Below are 25,498 nucleotides of genomic sequence, written 5' to 3' on the forward strand. Positions count from 1 at the left end.
CCCGAGATGCATTAGGTTTAGAAGTCGAACCAACCCTAGGGTCCTTAGTCTATAAATAGGGCTTTGTTTATCAAGTTACGGATGAATAAGAATTACAATATTTGCCCACAAAATACGTGAGTTTATCTAAACCTAGTTCGCCGCTGCCCGACGGAGAATCCTCCGCGCACAGCCGCTGCTAGAAGACGCCGCCGATCCTGTGTAGGACGCCGGAGTTATCGTTGGATCGCCGCGCAACCCCGCCGCCGATCACGTTGAGGTAATAAGGCCTTAACATCATCTAAACCAAAGAACTGAATCATACAGCACAAAATTATCTTTCTCAAAGAATATTCAACACTGGAGTTCTAATTAATAGTATTAATTTTTGTAATTATAATTCCACTTCTAAAATTAGACTCCAAAATATTTCGATGTTGTAAACCTCCAAAAAAAAAAGAGGGTGATGTAGGATATACCTATACCCTACATGAAGATTATATATTCAAATTGTGATGAAAAGCTTTAAACTAGTTATCTTAATGTACTCTTATCGAGAATAAACTATTAGAGCATCTCCAATGGTGCTTTATGGGACGGACGGTGTTCGTGTCGCTGAGCAGGGTGACGTAATAGCACAACATTGGCCAACGGCATAACCGTTAGCATTTTCAATTTTTTTTAAATTCGAATTTTAATTTAAAAATAGTTTTAAAATAAAAAAAAATCTCACTTCCCAATAAATTATATCCGTTTTCTCACCACTTTTAATTTATTTTTCATTTTTCCCCAAAATTCACATTTTTCATCTATAAATACTATCATTTTCACGCAAAAAATTTCCCACCATACTATACAATTCTCATCTAAATTCTCTCATCAATTCTCAATCTTTCACTTTTGCAAAAAAAACTGTCCGGCTACGGCGATCACCCCTCCGACTCCCATGGTTGGAACCACGAACGGTTGCCTAGTCCGGAAACGGAATTCTCGCCCCCTCCTCTAACCCAAGGCTCTCAAATTCTGGATGGCTACCGTCCTTACCCGGTGGACGAGCAAGATGCCCCCGATGGGCTATACGGGTGGACACCCGAACAAGGATCGGGAGGGAGCGGCGGCTCCCAAACGCCGGGAGGGAACGGCAACTCCCAAACTCCTCCTACTCCTACTCCTAGTAGTACTCATGTTCAGGATCGTGACGGTGACCCTCACGCCCACACCCCGTACACTCCGAGGGAGATGGATATGTTATTCACAGCCTATTTGAAAATCTCCGAAGATCTGAAGATTGGCACGAATCAAACCGAGGATAGGTTTTGGTTTCTCGTCCCTCGCCAATACAATGCCATCCGACCAGAGAGAACCATTGAGCGCAATGAGAGTATGGTGCGCAATGACATCTTCAGAGCCAACGAAGAAATCCAAAAGTTCTAGGGGATTTACCTCCAGGAACAGGAGTCGGCGGGGAGCGGCAAGAGCGAGCTCGACATCATCAGTGCCGCCATGACGACCTACCAATCTTCTTATTACAAACCATTCAAGTACCTCAACGCTTGGCAGGAGGTGTGTACGCATCCGAAGTATAAGGGAGGCTTATCATCCTCCTCCAGCTCCTCCAACAAACGGTCGAGGTCGTTATCCGACGTTGGCTCGGATGAGGTGGCTAGCCAGCTTGCCACAACTAACTTGGGTAGCCCCGACGCCTGCCCGAGTAGTTCCCAACGCCGGCCGCAAGGAAGGAAAGAGGCGACGACCAACCGCCGTCGCGCTGCTGCCGCTGCCGCTCCTGCTCCATTTGTGCCACCTCAACCGCCCACCAACTCGTGACTCAACTCAATTTGGCCAATAAGTCTCACACGTCTCACTAGCAACTTGATACACATTTTGCAATGATACGAGGTCTCCGAAAAACATTGGGGATAGAATAGTCTTCCACAAAGGTATTTTAAGTATGTAATTTTTAATTTGTAGGGTTTTAATTATGTAATTTTTATTTTTTAGGATTTTGAGTATGTAATTTTTATTTTTTTGGATTTAAGTATGTACTTTTTATATTTTTTAATTTGTAATAGTAGTTCGAGTATTTGTAATGTATTTTTATAATGTAGAAATGTTTTTAGTAATTGAAGTTTTTAAATTAAATAATGGAATGGTGAGACGCTTGATTATGTTCTTGCAGAAGAGCATGAATATGGTATTGTGCTATTGGGAAGAGCATGGACTAAAAAATTAATAAATGGGGATGCTTTTAGGTTTGTAAATAAGATCTTGTCCCCTCTTGATGATTAATATTCTTTTATATCTAAATCATCTGGATTTTAGTAGTAGTATATATCAACAACGTCAACAAACCAAATACACTCACACAGCACTACATTATTTATTTTTGCAAAGAATTTTCAATTGCGGAGTTCTAATTAAAAAAGTGTATCAAGTTATAAGTAATGCTTAAAATTTCTTCTAGCCATTTTTTTGTTGGAGTGTGCTTAATGTGGATTAGAATATTAATTCATTAGTTAGATATATATACGGATCTACGGTTTAATTTCAAAAAGTGTTATATTTGTATCAAAATGACTTTTTAAAATATCACTCCTTCTATCTATGATTAGAAATCTCATTATTTTTGCACGCATTTTAAAATATATACTGTACATAAAAAAACGTTAGTTGAAAAAATGGAAGAGAGACTGCAATGCATTAACTGCACACATAGATAAAAGAAATATTAACGTAAAGAGAGAAGTCGCTGAACGTTAGTTTTGATTTAATCCGTCACTTAATTGAATTTGAAACTACCCTTGATCCTTGATGTAATCTACAAAATATCAGCATACTTTAGTTACGGAATTCCAGTACTTAAGTACTCCCTCCGTCCCAAGCTATTAGACTCGCATTCCTTTTTGGGATGTCCCAATCTATTTGACCCATTTCCTCTTTTGGCAAAAAAACATCTCTCTTACATTATTATCCACCTACTTTATTCTCTCTTCCCTCCTCTACTTTTTCTCTCTCTCATACTTTACTCTCTCCACTTTAACTATTTAAATACCACCTCCTAAATTCCTGTGCCCAAAAGAAGTGAGTCTAATACTCTGGGACGGAGGGAGTAGTAATTTTTGAACTGTCCAGAGTCATTTCACTTTTATTATAAATGGTAAGTAGGTTCTACATTCCACCTAAGAGTAGGGCGGTACGGTATACTGTACCGAAAATGTCATACCGCATACTGTACCGCAAATTGCGGTATGAGAAAATGTCGTACTTATACCTTACCGAATTTTTCGGTATACCGCAATGTGATATACTGAAAATTCGGAATGATAATTTCCGATATCGTTACCATACTGTTTATGCGGCATAACATACCGTAAAAGTACGGTATACCGAAATAATGTATGGTATATCGAGTACGATATAACAAAATAAAGTATGACATACCGTTATACCTGTGTTTCATACCAACAAAATCTTATTTTATAACCAAATATATAAAATAAAATATCACAAATTTATAAATGTCCAAAACATTAAAACTACACCACAATCAAATCTTATTCAAAAAATTCAAATTAACAAAACTTCAACAATCAAATTCATACAGTGGACTAGATTTTCATCTATGCGTGAGTGTGAGTGTATTTGGGGTTGGGTAGAGGAACTAAAATGTGAAAGTAGAGTAAGGGATTTTAACTTTTTAACTATTTTTATATAAAATATAAAAACAATTTACCAAAATTTTGGCAAATACTATCTATGCGGTGTACTGCGGCATATCGTCGTATACGAAAATCTATACCTTTATCATACCAAAATATATCGGCAAGGTATCATACCGTACCGCAACTTGCGGCATACCGCCAATTCGGTATTTCTACGGTACGGTAAGTGCAGTATTTCAGTATTTCGATATATTTACCCAGCTCTAATTCCACCAAGTTATTCCACTAAAATTTAGTACAAAACTAATACTCTCTCTGTCCACGAAAAATAGGACACACTGTGAATGACACGAGTTTTAATGTGAAATTGGTAAAGTAAGAGAAAAGAGAAAAAAAAAAGAGAAGTAGTGTTAGTGTAATGTGAGGTCCATATTATTAGTAAGAGAAATGAAAAAAAAAGTAAGAGAGAAAGCAAAAAAGTAGGAGAGAATTAGTATTAGTGGAATGTGAGTTCTATACTATTAGTAAGATAGAAGGGAAAAAGTAAGACATAAATTGTTGAAAACTTTTCCTTTTTAAAATGTGCTCTATTTTTTGCGGACAACAAAAAATGGCTAATATGCTTTATTTTTCGTGGACGGATGGAGTATTATATATAGGTGGAACTCATAATTATTCTGTTGGAGTATAATCTCACAATCACCGTTGGATGCAGCAAGCTAAAATCAATGTCATTCTCAACAGCTGCAGATTTGTTAGAGGTTGAGCTCGTTCAAGATTTTATTGAGCTCGGCATTTTATTGAGCTCGGCATTTTATTGAGCTCGGCATTTTATTGAGCTCGGCATTTTATTGAGCTCGGCATCATGCAGCACTTCGGCATGTTGATGCAAACCAAGAAACGGGAAGTAGCCATTGGAACAGTTATAACTGGTTTGTTAACTAACATCTCAAGAGAGCCGTTGGAGGATGAAGGGACTGATATAAAGCAGACGAAGGCTGCATCTGGAAAAGTTAATCAGCTACTTCGATATTCAAGAAAAGAGTCTCCAAACTATCACTTGATTAGTTCTTGGTTTAGAATTAGATTAGAGGTGTTGAGTTCTTGGAGAGAGTTCTTGAGTAATTGTAAATCTCTGCATATTTCTCAATATACTGAATCATATTGCCTTTGGCCGTGGACGTAGATCTTACGATCGAACCACGTAAAACTCTAGTGTTCTTTCTTTTTCGCATGGTTGTTGTTATCATCGATCTTTTGCATACTTTCATAACAAGTGGCGCCGTCTGTGGGAAACGCAATCGGAGTTGATATCGATGGCGACGACGAGGTTCGAAGCGGAGAAATTCTCGGGGAAGAATGACTTTGGTCTGTGGCAGATCAAGATGAAGGCTCTGTTGATCCAGCAAGGGCTCGATGAAGCGATCGAGCCAATTGATCCGAAGGGGAAAGAAAAAGAAGATCTCGATGAGAAGAGCGTGAGGAAGAAGGCTGAGATTGCCAAGAAAGCCCATAGCGCCATTATTCTCAATCTCACGGACAAGGTGTTGCGCGAGGTTGCGAAGGAAACCACGGCGCATGGGGTATGGACGAAGCTCGAAGCGCTGTACATGACCAAGTCGCTTGCTAATCGCCTATACATGAAGCAACGCCTCTTTTCATACAAGATTCTTGAAGACCGACCCTTCGCAGAGCAGATTGATGATTTCAGCAAGAATCTGGATGATTTGGAGAATGTAGATGGCCCCATGAAGAATGAAGACAAGGCCATCTTGCTCTTGAATGCTCTTCCCAAAACATTCCAGCATCTTAAAGATGCAATGCTGTTTGGCCGGAATGCAGAATCTGGCATCACATATGAAGAAGTTCAGTGTGCTCTTCGATCAAAGGAGCTGGAAAAGAACTCTTCGACGACAAATGAAGGAAGTGGCAGTCAAGCCTTGAATGTAAAGGTTTTCAAAGGCAAGAAAAAGAAATTCAATCAGAATCAAAAGCCTAAGTATCAGAAGCAAAATGAGGAGAAGCGAAGCTGTCATTACTGCAAGAAACCTGGGCATCTCAAAAGGGATTGCTACTCGTGGATAAGGAAGCAAAACGAAGAGAAGGCTACCCAAAATCAGGCTGATCTTGCAGAAGACACAGATCCACCCCAGATCATGAATGTGGTGAGTGGTGGGATAGAGAGTTCTTGGATAATGGACTCCGGGTGCAGCTTCCATATTTGTTCCAACAAAGCTTGGTTTGAAAACTTTTCTGAGGCAACCGGGTCAGTAATGTTGGGGAATGATCAGATGTGCTACATCAAAGGCATTGGAGATATCAGATTGAGAGCTCATGATGGATCAACAAAACTGCTTACTCAAGTCAGGTACATTCCTGAGATTAAGAGGAATTTGATTTCACTTGGCATGCTTGAATCTAGAGGTTTCAGGTTTTCTTCTGAGAAAGGCTATATGAATGTCTCACTTAATGGAAAAATCTTGCTGATTGCTGAGAGAAGAAACAGTTTATACTATCTAGTAGCAGAAACGGTTGTTGCTTCAGTGAATCTTGCAGAGGACTCTGATATGAGTCTGTGGCACAAGAGGCTCGGCCATCTTGGAGAAAGTGGGATGAGAGAACTGATCCAGAAAGGGGTCATTCCGGCTGGAAGTGATCAGAGGTTCAAGGAATGTGAACACTGTGCTCTGGGAAAGAGCAAGAAGCTACCATACAAGGCTGGTAAACACACCTCCAAATTACCTCTTGACTATGCGCATTGTGATTTATGGGGTCCAGCTCAGCCTGCTTCTATGGGAGGAGGCAGGTATTTCATGTCGATAATAGATGATTATAGCAGAAAAGTCTGGATATACATCCTAAAGCAGAAGTCACAAGCATTTGAAAAATTCAGAGAATGGTGCACAGAGATGAAGCTGAAGAAATCCACCACTCTCAAGTGCTTGAGGACTGATAACGGGCTGGAGTTCTTATCTGAAGATTTTGAGTCTTTCTGCAAATCAAATGGGATACAAAGGCATAGGACAGTCCCGGCTAATCCGCAACAAAACGGAGTTGCTGAAAGAATGAACCGAACACTCCTCGATAGAGTCAGATGCATGCTTTTATCATCAGGCTTGCCAAAGATGTTCTGGGGGGAGGCAGTGTGTACTGCTGCGGTGCTAATTAACAGTTCTCCATCATCAGCTATAGGAAATGAAATCCCAGATGTCAGATGGTATGGTGGAGATAGAGAGTACAATCAGTTCAAGGTGTTCGGTTGTAGAGCATATGCCCACTGCAAGCAGGGAAAGCTTGATGCAAGGGCTCAGAAATGTGTGATGGTTGGGTACCAACATGGAGTAAAAGGGTACAGGTTGTGGTGCACTGAAGAGGGGAACAAGAAGATAATTGTGAGCCGAGATGTGGTCTTCCATGAGCATCATATGCCATTCTTGAAGACTGAGGATCAGATGGGTGAAAGAGTATCTATTGATCAAGAAGTTCAGCATGGCCAGCCACCACCTAGTGATCCAGATGATCAGAATGGAGGTGGAGCTTCAAGTTCCCATAAAGCTTCAAGTCCACAGCAACCCCAGCAACGAGATCAGATTGATGATGATCAGAGATCACATATTATAGCCAGGGACAGAAACAGAAGAGAGATCAGAAAGCCAGCCAGGTTCAGTGATTATGAGATGAGTTTTTTTGCTCTCTGTGTTGCTGAGGTATTGGAGTGCTTAGAGCCATCCACCTATGCTGAAGCTATGTCGAGTAAGGAAAATGAGAAATGGCTTGCAGCTATGAGAGAAGAGATCCAGTCACTACTCAAAAACCATACTTGGATTTTGGTGAAGAATCCAGGGACCCAAAAGCTTATTAGCTGCAAATGGATCTTCAAGATGAAGATTGAAGTTGGTGAAGTTGAGAGTGTCAGATTTAAGGCACGGCTTGTTGCTAGAGGATTCACTCAAGAAGAGGGGATTGATTATAATGATGTGTTCTCTCCGGTTGTAAAACACAGTTCCATCAGGATATTGCTTGCTCTTGTTGCAAAGTATGATTGGGAGTTACACCAACTCGATGTCAAGACAGCCTTCTTGCATGGTGAACTTGAAGAAACAATATATATGCATCAACCCGAGGGGTTCATGGAGGCTGGGAATGAAGACAAAGTGTGTTTGCTCAAGAGAAGTTTGTATGGATTGAAGCAAAGTAGTAGGCAGTGGTATCTCAAGTTTGATGAGCATATGATGAGTATTGGTTTCAGAAAATCGCAGTATGATAGCTGTGTTTACATCAGAGAAAGGAATGGTGTACCAATTGCTTTTCTACTTTTGTATGTTGATGATATGCTTGTGGCAGGAGCAGATCTGGGAGTGATTGAGAGAATCAAGGCTGAACTGGAATCCAAGTTTGAAATGAAGGATCTTGGAAATGCAAGGAGAATCCTTGGCATGGATATACTGAGGGATAGGCCAAAGAGAGAGCTCAGGTTGTTGCAGAGGAATTACATCCAGAGAGTTTTGAAGAAATTTCAGGCTGATGACTTCAAACCTGTCTCTACACCATTGGCTGCTCACTTTAAGTTGAGCATGGATCAGAAACCAAAGAATGACTCAGAGAGGAAAGAGCTGAGCAAGATACCTTATGCAAACATCATAGGAAGCATAATGTACACAATGCTATGCACAAGACCAGATTTGGCTCAGGCTATAAGTGTTACTAGCCGATTTATGTCAGACCATGGGAGAGAGCATTGGATAGCATTGAAGTGGTTGCTCAGATACTTGAAGGGTGCTTCAGATTATGGTCTGTTGTACAAGGCAGATTGTAAGGATCAAGGTGGAGCACTGGTGGGGTTTTGCGATTCTGATTATGCATCAAATAGAGATAATAGGAGATCTCAAACTGGATATGTGTTCACCCTAAATGGCACTGCTATAAGCTGGAAATCTGGATTACAACATGTGGTTGCTTTATCTACTACGGAAGCTGAGTACATGGCAATGACAGAGGCTGTGAAAGAAGCAATATGGCTGAAGGGAATCCTAGAAGATTTTGGGGAGAAGCAAGACACAGTGGAGATAAACTGTGACAGCAGCAGCGCCTTATGCCTTGCCAAACACCAAGTGTTTCACGAAAGAAGTAAGCACATAGATGTGCGGATGCACTTCATAAGGGATGAAATACAGAGAGGTGAAGTCAAGATGGTGAAAATATCTACTGAGCATAATGCGGCTGATATGTTGACAAAGCCGTTGCCAGCCATGAAGTTTAAATACTGCTTGGGGCTGGTGGGACTTGTGGAGTGATGAGTTTGAGGTTTTGTCAGAGGATTATGATTCATTGTTGATTCTGAGATTAAGGTGGAGTTTGTTGGAGTATAATCTCACAATCACCGTTGGATGCAGCAAGCTAAAATCAATGTCATTCTCAACAGCTGCAGATTTGTTAGAGGTTGAGCTCGTTCAAGATTTTATTGAGCTCGGCATTTTATTGAGCTCGGCATTTTATTGAGCTCGGCATCATGCAGCACTTCGGCATGTTGATGCAAACCAAGAAACGGGAAGTAGCCGTTGGAACAGTTATAACTGGTTTGTTAACTAACATCTCAAGAGAGCCGTTGGAGGATGAAGGGACTGATATAAAGCAGACGAAGGCTGCATCTGGAAAAGTTAATCAGCTACTTCGATATTCAAGAAAAGAGTCTCCAAACTATCACTTGATTAGTTCTTGGTTTAGAATTAGATTAGAGGTGTTGAGTTCTTGGAGAGAGTTCTTAAGTAATTGTAAATCTCTGCATATTTCTCAATATACTGAATCATATTGCCTTTGGCCGTGGACGTAGATCTTACGATCGAACCACGTAAAACTCTAGTGTTCTTTCTTTTTCGCATGGTTGTTGTTATCATCGATCTTTTGCATACTTTCATAACATATTCAACTTATTTTTTTTACATTTCTTAAAATTCGCGTCATAACTAAATATGACTCATATCGCCGGATAGAAGAAGTAGTTTATTTCGTTGGTTACCGACTTAAATTTGCCAGCATCTACGTATACTGTACTAATTTAAATAGGAGTATTTAATAGTGCCAACTAGTAACAATGGGTTAAATGCGAAAATAATATTGTGAGTTTTGCTAAATTTAACGAATTTATTAAAATAAAAGCGTCGACTTTAGTGGCAGATTAAATATACATTTTCCGATTGCGATTCTGTTGTAAAATAATACTAATAATAAGGATTAGATCGAGGGCTTAGTCTAATCATTAAAAGCAAGACAATACTTCTAGAATCTAGATGCGATGATGTGAATCTAATTAATTCTATATACTCTCTCCGTCCCGGACTACTTGCAATTATTTCCTTTTTGGGCGTCTCAAGTTATTTGCACTCTTTCCATTTTTAGTAAAAATTATCACATACAGCCGCAATTGTTGACTTTGCTATACACTCATTCCTTAATCTTCGTGCCGAAAAGGAAATGTGCGAGTAGTCCGGGACGGAGTGAGTATATAGTATATTGCAAATGGTCTATGATTCCAAGTAGAACCGCATATTGTACCATTTTACAACAATTAATCATGTTCAATTGAATAATTACAACAAAGTCCAGTATTTATATATCCACTTTAACGAAGTGCCTCAGAGAATATCCACTTTAAATAAAACCACTCATTTCCTCTTACATCTATGGAGTATGGAGTATATAAGAAAATGTCGCTTTGCCTATGCTATTAATACTCCATCAGTCCATTAGAAAAATGGTCAAATTTTATGGTTTTAGTACCATATACTATTACAGTGGAAATCAATATTCACTAATATCACTTCAATTATTTTTCTCTTTCTATTTCATAGCACCTACTGCTTTATAAATTTTGTGTTGAGACTTGAGACTCAAGTGTTATTAGGACTAATATTACTTCAATTATTTTCTCTTCCTATTTCATACTCTCTCCGTCCCTGATTAATTGTCACTCTTTTCCATTTCGGTCCGTCTCTCAATAATTGTCACACTTTATTTTTTATCATAAATGGTAAGTAAGTCTCATATTCCACCAACTCACTTCACTCACATTTTATTATAAAACTAATATAAAAAAGTGGGTCTCACATTCCACTAACTTTTTCAACTAACTTTTTTTTACATTTCTCAAAACATGTGCCTGGTCAAAGAGTGACAATTAATCGGGGACGGCGGGAGTAGTACTTACTGCTTTATAAATTTTATGTTGAGACTCAAGTGTCATCCTAATAGTCCCTATTTTTAATAAAAATGCAGTGAGCTATTATATTTATGATAATATCAGTTCTCCTCTAATATCTTTTTTTTCCGGAAATAAATTAAATTTTTTAAAGCCCGTGCCAAAGAGGAATTAGAAATATTAGTACTATACTATTTTCTCCTAACCAATTCATGGGCCGTTTTTATAACCAATCCAGCCAGCCCCTTGGGTTAACATCAATGGCCCATCAAAAGCGTATCAAATACTCTAAATGGCTATTAGAAATAGTACGAAAATATAAACATTGGTTTGAAGTTGACCACCAACTGAAGTTGAAAGATTTCACATGATATTTTATCAAAAACTATAGACGTATAAATATCAAAATCAGAAACCATTTACGTAAGAAACTACAACACAGTGGTGATGGTTACAAATTATACATGATACTTGACAGAATATGACAAAAATGATATCACCTTCAGCCGCTACATACAAGTTTTACATGAATGTAACAGTAATGCTATCTACCATTACGTGTCTAAGCTACCTTCATTCAGCTTTACGTCGCAGCCTCGAATGCTCAAGACTCTATTGATACGCTCGTAGTTCACTTGACCAAACAACTAGGCCACACCGAAAGGTTGGATCGCGACTCGATCAATGTGATACACTCTCTCTACCGAATTCGGAAAAATCAGTGGCAAACGAGGAGAAGCTCGGATCGATTCCCACAGCTCCCGACATGCTAGTGTCGATCCGGCTCTCCTTCCTAAACTTGTTCATGGCCTCCATCCTCAACTCCGTGCTCCCCTCCGCGACCGTGTCCGGTATAGCAAGGCTCCCTTCCATCATCCGCACCGCCTCCGACATTGTAGGCCGCACGGATGGGGTTGCGTTCGTGCACAGAAGCGCCACCTTGACTACCCTCTCGACTTCCTCTCGGTCCAATCGAGATCCCAGTCTCTCATCGATGAGTTCGTCGATATTCTTGCTTTCTTGCAAGTGACAAGCCTGAGACATTACACATAGGCTTTTACGATAAAAAAAAAAAACCGAGATTCGAAGAGCTCGCGAGAATTCGTACCCAATCTAGAAGGCAAATGAAGTTGTGGCTTGGCATGTAGTTGCTGTTGCTCTTCCCGCTCACAATTTCTAGGAGCACGACTCCGAAGCTGTAGACGTCGGCCTTGTCGGTCAGGTAGCCCCACAGCGCGTATTCGGGAGCCATATACCCTCTGCAAACAAGTAAATCAGACGAGCGAGCAAGCACTATAGCAAAAAGTTTCAAAAATAATTAAGACGATGAACTCTCACATCGTTCCAGCAACTTTTGTGCTAATGTGCGTCTTCTCGTCCTCGTTAAGCCTAGCCAATCCGAAATCGGATATCTTTGGGTTCAGATCTCCGTCGAGCAGCACGTTCGTAGCTTTGATGTCGCGATGAACGATCTTGAGCCTAGACTCATCATGGAGAAAGGCTAAACCTCTCGCGATCCCAATGCAGATCTTGAACCTCGTTGGCCAGTCGAGGATCATCTGGCTCTTGTTCGAATCTGAAAACGGTGCCACCCAACGTAAACCTCACGAGCCGAATCAAAATTAACGAAATGAGTAAAGACTTAATTACCGAATAAGACATTAGCAAGGCTGTTGTTCACCATGTACTCGTACACGAGCAGCAGCTGATCACCTTCAATGCAGCACCCGTGCAGCTTCACGAGATTCGGGTGCAGCAAGCAAGAAAACATACCAATCTCGTTGAGAAACTCACGGTTCCCTTGCCTTGATCTCGACGAGAGCTGCTTAACAGCAATCACAGTTCCATCCTGCAGCAAACCCTGCACTAAATTTTTCGTCAGGAGCCACGAAACACGAAATCAAACATAGAAATGCAGGCATTAAGCTATACTAAACATACCTTGTAAACAGGGCCAAAGCCGCCTTCTCCAATCTTGTTCACCTCATCAAAGTTGTTCGTAGCTGCCCTGATTTGCTTCAACGAAAACGCAACTGTCTGTAGCTCTAAGCCATCGAACCCTGTCCACAAAAGCAAGAAATATAGAGCAAGCCTTTAGAAATCATAAATGTGTCAAACAATTCAACACGCGTTGCACTTCTACGTGCTAGTTCTCCTTCAGTTCTACACCCTAACAAGAGTCGTACAACAAGTATTGGCGTCATAAAACACAAGGCCTTTACAAATTACTGGACAACGAGGGATTCGGACATCACCTTTTCCTAGGCGAGTTCTGCGTCTCCGGAGACACTTCCACCAAACGATGCCTGCAATCAAGAAAATCACGAAGGCAGAAACCACCGGACCCACGATATAACCCGTTATATTCTTCTTTTTATCCCCATCTTTGCAAACCTTGAAATCTGCAGTGACAAAAAGCAAAAATGTGAGCTAACATTTCTAGGTTAAGTCAAACATTACACGAAAATGTATAGATCGTGCTTACTAGGATCCACTGAAATAGCCGATACAAGAGAACCAAAAACTCCGAAGCTAGGAATCCGCTTAGTCCCTCTACTAGCCCAGTAAAATCTGATCTCCAACGTGCTATCACGCACCGTGGCATTGTAAGACCTAACTACAGGCCTCCCATTTCCACGAGCTTCTTCTCCGATATCAAAATCTTTCTCCACTAAATCATCCTGAAACAGAGAGGATCAGAGAAAAAAACACCAGATCATCACGTTTCTTGTATGTTGAGAGACAAACCTGGATGTATATATCAAATGAGCGCCTCCCGAGGCTGTTATACGTGCTGTCGTCCGTGAACATTATCTCCGCAAAGTGGAGGCTCACATTGTAGCTCCCATTCTCGAGGCAGTAATGGAAGTATGTGAGAGACATGGGATTGAGGCGTGCCGTGGTGTACAAGTCCGGGATAGTTATATTTGACATGGGTCGGACTACACGTGAGCTGTAAGAATAAGGTCCGTCCAAGAATTTCCCACTGCTGACAAAGCCCCAGTGATTCTCGCTCAAAAATCTCACAGGATCACTTCCTGTGTCTCCTTCGTACAAAACTCGTCTCTTGTGATCTTCGACGGTCAGGTCAGTGCCACCGCAATTCACATGTAACGAACATTTATCTGCCAAATTGAGGTAAGGAAACTTATTCAAAGTTCTTATCAAATATAGCCACATAACGAAAAGTTATCGTACATCTTGGACAGGCTACGTTCCTTGTACATGGAAGCATTCGTTGTCTGTCAATGGTTAAGCACAGCCATTAGCATCTCAAGTTATCAAGTTTTATACAAGTAAACAGAAATTCATCTTACAGAATGTTTCCAGTCAACGAGCCCTTAAACAAGTTCACCCTTCGGTTCCTAACACCACCAAAAACTTAATAAATATAGAAGTCGAGAAACGAATAATGTCTAGTAAATAGATATATAAGATGTACTCTACATGTTCGTTTGGCACGCAGGTTGATCGGGGCCTTGCAAAGTAAAATTGTTGTACGACAGATCACTGCACACAATTAGCATCAACAAAAGGAAAAGATCGAGTTGCCTGCAAGAATAAACACGATATGCAGCAAGTATATTTATAAATAGAAACATACATGATGCTCCCTTCCTTCAAGAGTGCATTGGGTATGTCTCCACTGAGCATATTACCAGTCGCGAACCTACCATCGTATTATATACACACACGAGTCAGAGTACTCAAGAAGGCAGAGCGATCATTTTATAAGATTCAAGTGTAATTTTCACCCACACAGTTTTCAGATCCCTTGCGATGTTATGTGGAATCTCCCCGACTAAATTGTTGAAACTGATATCCCTAAAAACAACACAAAATCGAACAAGGAAAAAAAATCAGCCAGTTCTCAATCAAGTTCACTTCCTAGAAAAAAAAGAAAAACTAGTAGCTTTTACATGGCAAATCAAATATATGCATATTCATATCAAGTCGCGTATTTGGTCACTCACAACATGTCCAGAACTCGGAGTCGTCTCCAAATATAATCAGGCACTGCTCCAGAAATGTTGCAGTTCCTCAACACCCTATATGCAGAGCAAATGTCATTAGCTAATTAAAAAAGCAAGATAAGAAAATCAACGAAGCTTTTTTGCAGTGATGCATACAATGTCTCTAGGTTTGCAGCGCTTATTAGCAATGGGAAATTTGAAGCCGGACTATTAATATCGCTAATTCTCCTGCATAAGTAAACTACGTGAATCTAACTTCTAAGCAGTAATAAATATGTATAAACGCCACTAAAACTGGTTGACTAAGTGAGCTTACAAATCATGTAGCATAGTGAGAACGGATATATTCGACGGAATGGGCCCCACTAGTCCACTTGCTTGCATCTCTCTTCATTCAGACAGAGTCGAAAAATTAGAACATGTATGCTCAATGAAAAATAAAATGGTTTGGTTTGTTTTAGCATAGGTTGGGATTAAGATCTTACAATCTCGTAACCTGTTTCCAGTTCTGAATGAAGTTGGGTATTCGTCCACTTAGACGGTTATCATTTATCCTACTGTAACTCAACAGAAGAAACACTGAGTATACAAATGAAAATTGGAGACAAGAATAGAGCAAGATTGCATAGAGTACTTACAAATCATTCAAATTTGTTAGTGCTGCAAATGTTACGGGCAGATTCCCAGTCAATCGGTTGGAAGACAGTGTCCTGCAATTTAATCAATCATCTATCATTGGCTTATGCATCATATTTCTAATTTAGAACAAACATATATAGGGATATGGAGTCTTACAAAGTTTTCAAGTTAATCAATTTCCCAATATTGGAAGAAATAGTCCCTGAAAAATTGTTTGCTTCGAGGCCACTGGTAAGACTCATCGATAAATACAATCGAGATTAGAATAAGGCCAAGCATTACACAATTGGTTGAACTTGAAACGAAAATGAGAAATCATGAAGAACTGTGAAGTGCCTCCAAATAGAATACTTTGGCATCAATAAATGGATATGGAGATAAAACGAAGACATACAGGTACGTGAGGGTAGTAAGGTTTCCAAGTTCCTTGGGTATCTCCCCTGACAAGCGATTTACGACAAGAGAGCTGCAACGAAAATTCTGGCATTACCGCTAAATATTCATGAAACGAGTCTGCAGCAAATTCTTGCATTCTAGACTTTAGTCGAAAAGTTTGAGATATATTTATCATACATGCTAGTCAAATTTGTCGAAACCCATTGTGTTGGGATTGTTCCGCTGAGGAGGTTGTAGGCGAAATCACTGACAGTGAAAGTGTCTGAGTATGTTAGGCAATATGATGTTTGCATACATAAATCATTGAGCAGAATGGTAAACAAAGGTTCTTACACAGCTTGAAGGTAGGGAAGCTTCGTGATGTTAATAGGAAGAACTCCCGGAAGATTGAGACTCTTGAGCACGCTGCAACGAGTTGGATTTTAACTCTTCATGAACTAAATTTATGGCTTCCATTGGAAATAAATAGGAAATATGCCTCAAGTTCAAATGGCATGGCTTTTTAAGAGAACAACAAGAGCAAAATTGTATGAATTGAAAACAATGGAAACTGGCAAGGGGTAGGATTCTGGATGTGAAAAATATTGTGAAGGCAACTAAAGGTCTACAAAAATATGAACACGACACAATAAACATCGGTCTTTTTGTAGAAACGGGGAATGTGGGCAAACATAGAAATGATCAGAGATAGAAACCATACATATTGGTGATATGACAGACAGTGTTGTTCTTGAAATTGCAGTTGCAATCAACATAGCCCTCGGAATCGGTCGGGGGAGTAGGCGACATCCCAACCATCTCGATTTCGCATTGGTCACTGTTGAATTTCCAATACCTTGCACCCATCTCAGTCACAATTTGCTGAAGAGCAAACACTAAACAACAGGCACAAACAATAACAAAAACAACAAAATCAAGATTAGTAGTATGATAATCGACTAATCAAAATCAATATTCCAGTCCACTAAACAAAATTATGCTTCCTTCATCATGTGCATAGCATATCATAAATCAACAAGGTAAATCAACTCCGAAACCCATAAGTCAATGTGTATTAATCTTTAGTCTTTATCAAATCCAAATTGAATTACTCAAGAGGGAATTTACAGATAACACCCTAAATATTCAACTTTTCTTGCATCCCTCTTTCAATATTGCTACTGAATCATTTTCTATCAAGAATAAATAGTACTCAGACAAAGCTTAACAACAACAGCAAAAGCAAAGTTCCTATAATACCAGACTAAACAAAATGAAGATTACTATTAAATCCACTAAACCAAGTAGCAAATTATCCCACAACCCACAATTCAATCTAAAGTAAACAAGAGGCATTTCAACTTCGAGAAAGCACCCAAAAGATTCAAATTTTATCAAAACTAAACAACTAAAAAATGAAGATTGCTATTTTAGTACACTAAAACAAAATGAAGATTACTATTCCAAAATGGATTAAACAAGGGGAGAATTAATTTGAAGAAAGCACGATAAAGATTCAATTTTTATTGCATCCGTCTTTCATCTTATTAATGGGTCATTTTCAATCAAGTGAAAACTTAGTAAAGTTGTCACGTTTCTCATAAATGCTTTCAAGAAACAGAGATCAATATTGGTTACCTTCTTCTTGTGGCACTTGTGATTGGGAAACTTTCAGCAGCCCCATGAAGCAAAAGGCAATAAACCAAGAAGCAACGGTTTCTGTGAGACGCATATTCGATTTCGAGCATCGATAAGTCAAGAATTTGCATAGACTAAACATGAACTTTCAGTATTAGGAATTAAAGTGAGTAATGCTTTAGGGTCAATAATTTAGTGTACAGTGCGTGGCTGTGCATTCTAATAAGGAAGATTCAAATAGAGACTAGAGAGAGACTAATTGGGGGAAAATCTTATCATTTCTGAGTAGCAGTTGTCATTCTTCTCCTCCTTCATACGAACTTTCTTTTCACTTTTATTGCAGAATCTAATGTAACTAGATTAGTCTTTACTTCTTTCTATTTTTGAATTTAAAGAGTTAGATATTCTAAAATCACGACAAAATTTTGCCTTACGAAAACATTTGAGTATATTAATTAACTTTATTAAGGAAAAGTCGGAGAGAGCGCTTTGATGTGAGAGAAAACTCAAAAACGGCGGCGAATTCATGTATGTGCATGAAATTTGAAGTCTCACAAAAGTAATAACACTTGAATTCAAGGATTATGAATCCAAATCCAAAAAGATGTGTTATACTGTTATTAATATTATAGTAGTACGGAGTACAACTATTTTTGTTTTACTTTTGATCTCTTTATAATTGTTTATTTTGCCACTTCCAGAATACGACAAAAAAATCACACCAACTCCATTACGGATTGAGTTTGAAATATCATCCACTGAAATCATTTTCAATTAATCCACCCCGAAGCTTAGGTGTTCAAGATTCTGTTAATTAAAAATAATTATAATATATAATTGTACGTACATCATCGAACTTTTTTTAATAATTTATATTAAAAATTATTTTATAAATATTAATTGATTTCAATGAATTTCATACTATTCATTTTGAAAAATTGAAATTTTAACTTAATATTTGTATATTTAAGTAAAAAAAATATTTTTTTACTAAAAATTGTATAATTAATTCGAATCAAGCTCAGAATAATATTATGATTCGACATAAAATTTATATATCACTTCTTTCTTATTGCTACATATAATATAATAAATAACAAAACTAGTTTTTGATCAAATTCAATTAAATTAAAAAATTTAAGGATATTATGTACATGTATGTACATTTATCTTTTCTCTTTTGGATTTTCTATGATGGGTCTACACTCACTTATCCATGTTTTTCAATGAGAGAATCATTAGCCCTGTCCGCAATTCAGGCCTCAAGTCTCTTCCACATCATCATTCCCCTAAATTTGTGCGCGAAGGTAGGCGATCATCTCATGGTGTAACTCGAGATCGAACTCCGACATTGTAGAGGTATCCCTCGATGTCAACTCCGTCAGCTGGCTCATCCGCCAGGTAATACTCATCTCCGACATAGAGTCGGATATCTTATCCAGAGAATGATTGGGCGGCGGTGGTGGCATAGCAGAGTAGCTCGCAGTTGCCTTCCCCTTCCCTTTCCTCTTTGCCGTCTTTGTTCCCATCGACGACTTTGAGTGCTAAGGGATGAGAGGAAGACGTCGTCGTCTGTCACGTTGAGGTCGATTGCCGGACCTCCTTCGCTCGAAGAGTAGTTTCCGGCGGCAGAAACTTTGATTCTCTTCGGCGGCCCACTTGGCGCCTGTTCTGCCCCACCGGTGTACTTCAGGCTCTTCTCGACAAGCTTCCAAACGTCGAAGTACTTGAACTGCTTCTTCCCGTCAGAGAAGAACTCCGCCCTGGCTTTCTCCACGAGGTCCATCTCGCTATGCCCGATCGGCCACATCCGGAGTACATTGGTCAACTTGCCATTCCACTAGTTCATCTCCTTTTGGACCCGACCCCAATGCTTGCGTAGCTTCACGTAGCTACGCTCGAACGATCCTCTAGGACAACCAATGTTTTACTTCTCCACAATCCGCTGCCAGAACACTTTGCCGCTCTGCTGGTTGCCGATGATAGGATCCTTGGAGACGTCGACGAAGTTCTTGGCCAGCCACAATGTCTCTTGCGGACTAGACATGCCCACGGTTTTCGGTTCCGGCGGTTAACCGCCGAACCGGAACCGTGGCAATTTTTTTGAACCGGAACCGTCGCATTTGGAATCGCGGTTCGGTTCCGGTTCAAGATTTGTCAAACCGGAACCGTCACCGAACCGCCGATTAACCGGCGATTTCACGGTTCCGGCGAGGTCTCCGAGGCGGCAGCGGTGCGCAACTTTTTCAGGCGGTTTTTTTACCACAAACCGGCGGTTAACCGTGAAACCGGCAGTTTCCAGTTCCGGTGCGGAACACGAGGTTGACACGTTGCAGGTTGGCAGGCGGTTTTGCATGCGGTTTGTTGACCTAACCGGCGGTTTTGGCTGTAAAACCGGCAGTTCCGGAGGTTTTACACCAAAACCGTCGGTTTCGGCCGAAATTCAATTTTTTTTAATTTTGATTTTGAATTCAAATTCATCCATTCCCCCCCCCCATTTTTATCTATAAATACCCCCTTCTATCCTCACTTACATTCACCCCATTCTTGTGTTAACAAGAGTTTCTCTCTTCAATCTCCCAATTCTCTCTCTTTGTCTCTCATTTCTCATTTGTGCTATTGTGCTTACATTTGAATTATTCAAGTGCTACTCTTATTACGCATTGTTATACACTTATACTTGTTCTCGTAGTTCTATAAGTTGTCTTTCTCAATTGCTAAAACAAAAAATATATATTATTCCATATTTCTAGTTTTCTACTATATATTTTGTTACTATCAAGATGTCTTCATCCCGAGAAGGTCGTGTTGATAAGGGAAAGGGAAAGTCCAAGAGGCCAAGTCGAAGATCTGTTATTGATGAGATTTCTCAAAGGAACATGGATGCGTGGCAGGTTAATAATTATTATCTACTAATATTATTAATTATGAATTACATTACATTATTGTTCATAATTCTAGTATTTGATATTTACAATACAAATATTATTTTGTAGATTCGAGCTCAACAAATTCCAACCCCTGTGAATCTTGATGACGACGACGACGATGATGATGATGATGATGATGATGATGATGATGATGATGACGAGGAGGAGGAGGAAGAGGCGGAAGAGGTTCAAGAAATGCCACCCCCACCACCACCAAGGAGTCGTCGTGGACACCCTCCACAACCTCCTAAACCAATTGAAAGGTCTTTAACCTCAAACATCATGGTGAAACATTTCAAGAAGGTACAAGATAATACCAATCCGGACATTTATAATGTGTATTGCAACTATTGCGAAAACGTATACACATTCCGAAAGGGTGGAGGATATGGTACATTTACCCGTCACATGGAGAAAGCGCATCTGGTCGAGTTTGATATCGCTCCAACCCAAACTCAACTCAACTTTCAACATGGAGTCGGGACCGGGTTCATCCCAAACATCAGGTATGTGTAGCAATACTCTTTTAAAATATGATCACAAAAATGCTCTTAATGTGATATCTAGATTTGTTGTGATGAAACATTTTCCGTTCAATGCTTTTGATAACGATGCGTTTGAGTTGAGTATGCGACAAGTTTATAATGCCGCTGCACGAAAATTGAGTCGAACTTCTATGACTCGAGGTGTTGTTAGACAATGCTTGGAAAAGAAGGCGCAATTAGGTACGTTTATTGTTAACTTGAGTCATAAAGTTTCTATTTGCTCTGATGTGTAGACTGATTGTTTTTACAAAAATTCATATATGGACATCACTATGCATTTCGTTGATCACAGTTGGACTTTAAACAAACGTTTGATTGTATTTCGGAAATTTCCCGCACCACACACTGCACAAGCAATTGCTCAATTGATCATTCAAGTTTTGAATGAATTTCAATCGATCAATAAAATTTTTTCCGTTGGTTTTGATAATGCTAGCGCTAACACTGCTAGTATAGATGAACTCATCAGTGCATGTTATCTTGTTATTGATGGCAAATATTTTCATGTGCGATGTATTGCTCATATTTTGAATTTTTGTGTTCAAGATGCGACCGATTTGTGACAAAAGTATGTTGATCCTATTAGAACTGCTGTTAAGTTTATCCATAACAAAGTTCCTATTGGTAGAGCTTGGAAGAAATATTGTCATAGCAAGCAGTGCAGGTACACCAATTTTCGTTTGGATGTTTCAACTCGTTGGAACTCGACGTACGATATGTTGGAGTCGACCTTGAACCACATTGAATATTTATGTGATTTTTTTAGAAGTTGTATGCATGTTCCTTCTGATTTGCTTTTAATACCCTCTTGTTGGGACCACAACATGGATTTTGTTTCGATTATTCCAAGCTTTCAAAAATGCCACTGTTGAGTTATCCGGTGTTTATTATCCTACTTCTGTGCGCATTTTGGAGCATTGCATGTATGTGGCAATTGGTTTTAAGACATGTGTGAAAAATACTCAATTCATAGAGTTGAGGGCTATTTTGTTTTATATGGTTGAAAAATGGTTGAAATATTTTGCGCGTATTCCAAATGTGTTTTTGATTGCAAAATACTTGGATACAAAGTGGAAGTTGCATGGTGTTCATAACATTTTAGACATGTACTATGATTGTTTGCACGATTTGGATTTTTCTCAACTTCGCGAAATGGGCTTGACAAGAGGAGAATGCTTCAAACTAAGTGATGCAAAACCGGGTAGTGCTAAACCATGGAACGTGAGGTGAAAGAGGTGACAATGAGCCAATCTGCAATTGGGGTCAGATTCGAGCGACGATTCGCCTATCTATATGATGTCCAAATGCTATTCAAAGACTACCGTTGTCTTCATCGTCGAAAGAGCTTCGCGTAAGTATCTTGCACGACTCAATCGGAGCTCGGATGAGAAAGTTATGGTCGTTTTACAAAAGTCGCGCAGTCAAGCGAAGGAGGCTCCAGAGTGTTCACCCGACCGGGCGATGTGTGTTCGGGAATATTTCAAAAGGCGGGATTTTGAATTATTTTAAGTGCCTTTTCATATTCTAACCCTAGTTTGAGTGACCTTTCATCTCCTAACCTCTCACATCTATAAATAGGGTCTTTTGTATCATTTGTAATAGATTAAGAATAGATTGAGTTTAGAAAAAGAGTGTCTCCTTTGTGAGAGTCCCTCCCCATGTTGGGTGAGATGAATGTTTGGAAAAATCCATGGCCGGGCTATGGTTACTTGGTGGTTGGCCCGGGGTTAGACACTTGGTAAATTCACAACTAGCACCATGTAGCTAGTGGCGGAGCTTGAGTGAGAGTATACCCTAGGAGCGGAGCTCGAAAGAGTATATCTCTAGTGGCGGAGCTTGAACGAAAGTATACCCTAGTGTCGTGTAGCTAGCGAGTGAGTCGATATAAATGGTTACTTGGATGAAAGTTGCCAAGGGTTGCCATCATCTTTTTGGTGGAGGTCCTTCGGTCTTCAAGAGGTCATTTGTTCACTCCTCAACTTCTTCCATTTCGATCCCCCTCGTCCATTCTATTTTTGTTCTATCTTTTTGTGGGATGGAACACCTATCCTTTTTAGTGTAAAATTTTATTCAGTTTCAATGTAATGGGTTTTTATGTTTTTGTAGTGTTTTTAGATTGTTGTAATTTCAATAGTGTTGTTTTTTACAAGAACAAGTCTTGGGCTAATTTTGGAGATTCACATCACTAAGTCTTCCGAATGTTGATGAAATCAAACTAAGGTTAGATAGTGCACTTCGTGCTCTCTACGTGGAATATGGAATGCGGTATAAGACCACTCACCGGGTACGTGCTCCTCCTAGTCCTTCTACATTTGATTTTGGTGGCGGGAACTATAGCAATATCATGATTGATCCAGACGTAGTATCACAATTGCAAGATCTATACGGTGCTACAACCAATAGGACTGGAGCTACTAGTGAGTTAGATATATATATTTGGAATCGCGCTCTATTTTTCAAGATGCATGTCCTTCTACTCAACAAATTGACGTCCTTGATTGGTGGGGAGAACATGACAAAGAGTTTCCAATACTCTCGATAATGGCTAAGGAGATTTTCGTCGTTCCCGCTTCCACCGTCGCCGTTGAGCAAGCTTTTAGTGTCGGCGATTGTGTCCTAGACGACAAAAGGAGCAATCTCTCCGCCAAAAACATGGAAGTCACTATGTTACTTGATGATTGGGCAAAGGCGGACATGAGAGCACAAGAGCCGGATTTCGACTTCCGTGTAGAGAGTGATGGTGAAGACTTTTCCACCGATGGCGATGACGAGGTCGGAAGCGAGGGCGCTCAAGCTCAAAAATATCAATGACCGGGGGGGTGAATGGCGAGCGGTCGACCAAAAAGGTAAGCAAGGTAAGAGAACTACGTGGGCTTTGATTCCTCAATAAAATTGTGGATACGTATGCAACTCAACTTAAATTTGACGAGTTTAACTTTGAAAGTTTAAGTTGAGCTCAAGCCCTTTTCAATTTTTTCCTTTCCCCCCCATTTCATGTTTTTTTATTTATGTTCCGACGACACTTGTAAATTATATCACATTGTTGTATACTATGTATTGTAAATTGTAATGTATCGTTGTCCGTCACAACTCAAATTCAATAAAATTGATATGATTTTCACCTTATTCGTCTTATTTCAATTTAAATTATCCATTGTCTTGTTCCAATTTATTGTATAAGTCCAAATTTCAAATTACATAGAAAAAAAACCGAACTGCGAAAACCGTCGTTTTTCGAACCAGAACCGTGAAAACATTCCGAAAACCAGCTGTTCGGAACCGGAACCGCCAGTTTTCGAACCAGAACCGGAACCTTGAAATAGCCTCACGTTTCGGTTCCGGTTCGAACTTTCTCAAAATCGAAACCGTCGGTTTACGAACCGTGGGCATCACTACTGCGGACTATACTTCTTCGGCCCCTCATCATCCGCAACCTTGCCCTTGTCCCTCCCTTCAGCGGACTCCATATCACTGATTTCGTACTCATCAGTGCTTAGTGCTAACTGGCGATGTTATTTCCATGTTGGTAACCACCCCCGGACTAGGCGTCGCATCCGGGTTAGGCGATGGCGGCACGTACGTTGCTGTTGGCGTTGATGAACTCATTCATTGGCGTTCGTCGCTGTTAAACCATAGAAGCCGGAAATATTGTAATACAAGAGGATTGAAATGGGCAAAGTGTGGAAGAATGGTGCACAAATGGAGTATATATAGGCAAATAAAATGAAAAAAATGGAGGGGACTTGCGGCCCAGCCCGGAAGACATCCAACACCGCAGCGCGTGGAGCACGGGCACGCCTAACGCCAGGTCAGGACGGACCCCGGGCGCGGCCCCGGGACGCGACTGCGTCACTGGGACCATCCCAGGCCGCAAATCAGGGGGGTTTAACGCGCGGTGCCGCGGGCCGGACCCAGCCCGCGGCGTTAATGATGCTCTGAGTAAACTGTCTCAAACAAAAAGATAGGAAGTACAAACGCATTTTTGTTACTAATAATATGAAGTTGTGTGATGAATAATTTTTTCTATGTAATAATAGTATATAGAAACTAAACGTACTTGCCATGATTGGTACTAGTCACTACTAGCAGCACAATAGCACCGTCATTATCCCTTCGCCATTTTATTTTGAATTTAAAATTAATTAACCGAATTATTCAGATTTGAACCTGTTTGGAAAATTAAGACTCATTGGGCTGTTTTGTGCGACTCAAGTCAAAAGCCCGTATTATGAACCCAAGCCCAGATGTGTGGTGATAGTTCTAGTGTTGATAAAACAACTAATAGCATTCACAGTGGGAAGGACTTCCTACGGACTAGTACTAAGATTTCCTAAAAACACCTTATGCCACATTACTAGAACTTTCCACCCCACTGTCACATCACTAGGACTTTCCACTGCACAGTAGTAAACTAGCACTAGGACTTCCCAACAAACAAATTCACATTTATATACAAAATTTAAATACGGAATTCAAAATTCGACACGAATACGGGAAAATGCGAACATTTTATATAAATAAAAAAAACATAGTACATAATTAAAAAAAATTGCATAGTGAA

General features: G+C 39.9%; 1 protein-coding gene across 1 annotated transcript; it reads right to left on the reverse strand.

The window, feature by feature from the left end:
* Positions 1-11,236: 11,236 nt before the first annotated feature.
* LOC121808127 (probable LRR receptor-like serine/threonine-protein kinase RFK1) lies at positions 11,237-17,861 on the reverse strand. Its single transcript, XM_042208492.1, has 24 exons — positions 17,463-17,861; positions 16,546-16,720; positions 16,179-16,250; positions 16,023-16,091; positions 15,844-15,915; positions 15,606-15,677; positions 15,449-15,520; positions 15,296-15,367; positions 15,127-15,198; positions 14,967-15,038; positions 14,811-14,885; positions 14,596-14,661; positions 14,441-14,506; positions 14,284-14,346; positions 14,154-14,201; positions 14,035-14,078; positions 13,585-13,961; positions 13,322-13,517; positions 13,092-13,238; positions 12,778-12,896; positions 12,487-12,697; positions 12,175-12,412; positions 11,945-12,095; positions 11,237-11,871 (listed from the first exon to the last, which is right to left on the reverse strand). The coding sequence occupies exons 1-24, from the start codon at positions 17,602-17,604 to the stop codon at positions 11,518-11,520; spliced, it is 3,045 nt and encodes a 1,014-aa protein (XP_042064426.1). The 5' UTR covers positions 17,605-17,861; the 3' UTR covers positions 11,237-11,517.
* Between the last annotated feature and the right edge of the window lie 7,637 nt (positions 17,862-25,498).

This window comes from Salvia splendens, chromosome 6, assembly GCF_004379255.2.
Source record: "Salvia splendens isolate huo1 chromosome 6, SspV2, whole genome shotgun sequence".
In the NCBI taxonomy this organism is placed as follows: domain Eukaryota; kingdom Viridiplantae; phylum Streptophyta; class Magnoliopsida; order Lamiales; family Lamiaceae; genus Salvia; species Salvia splendens.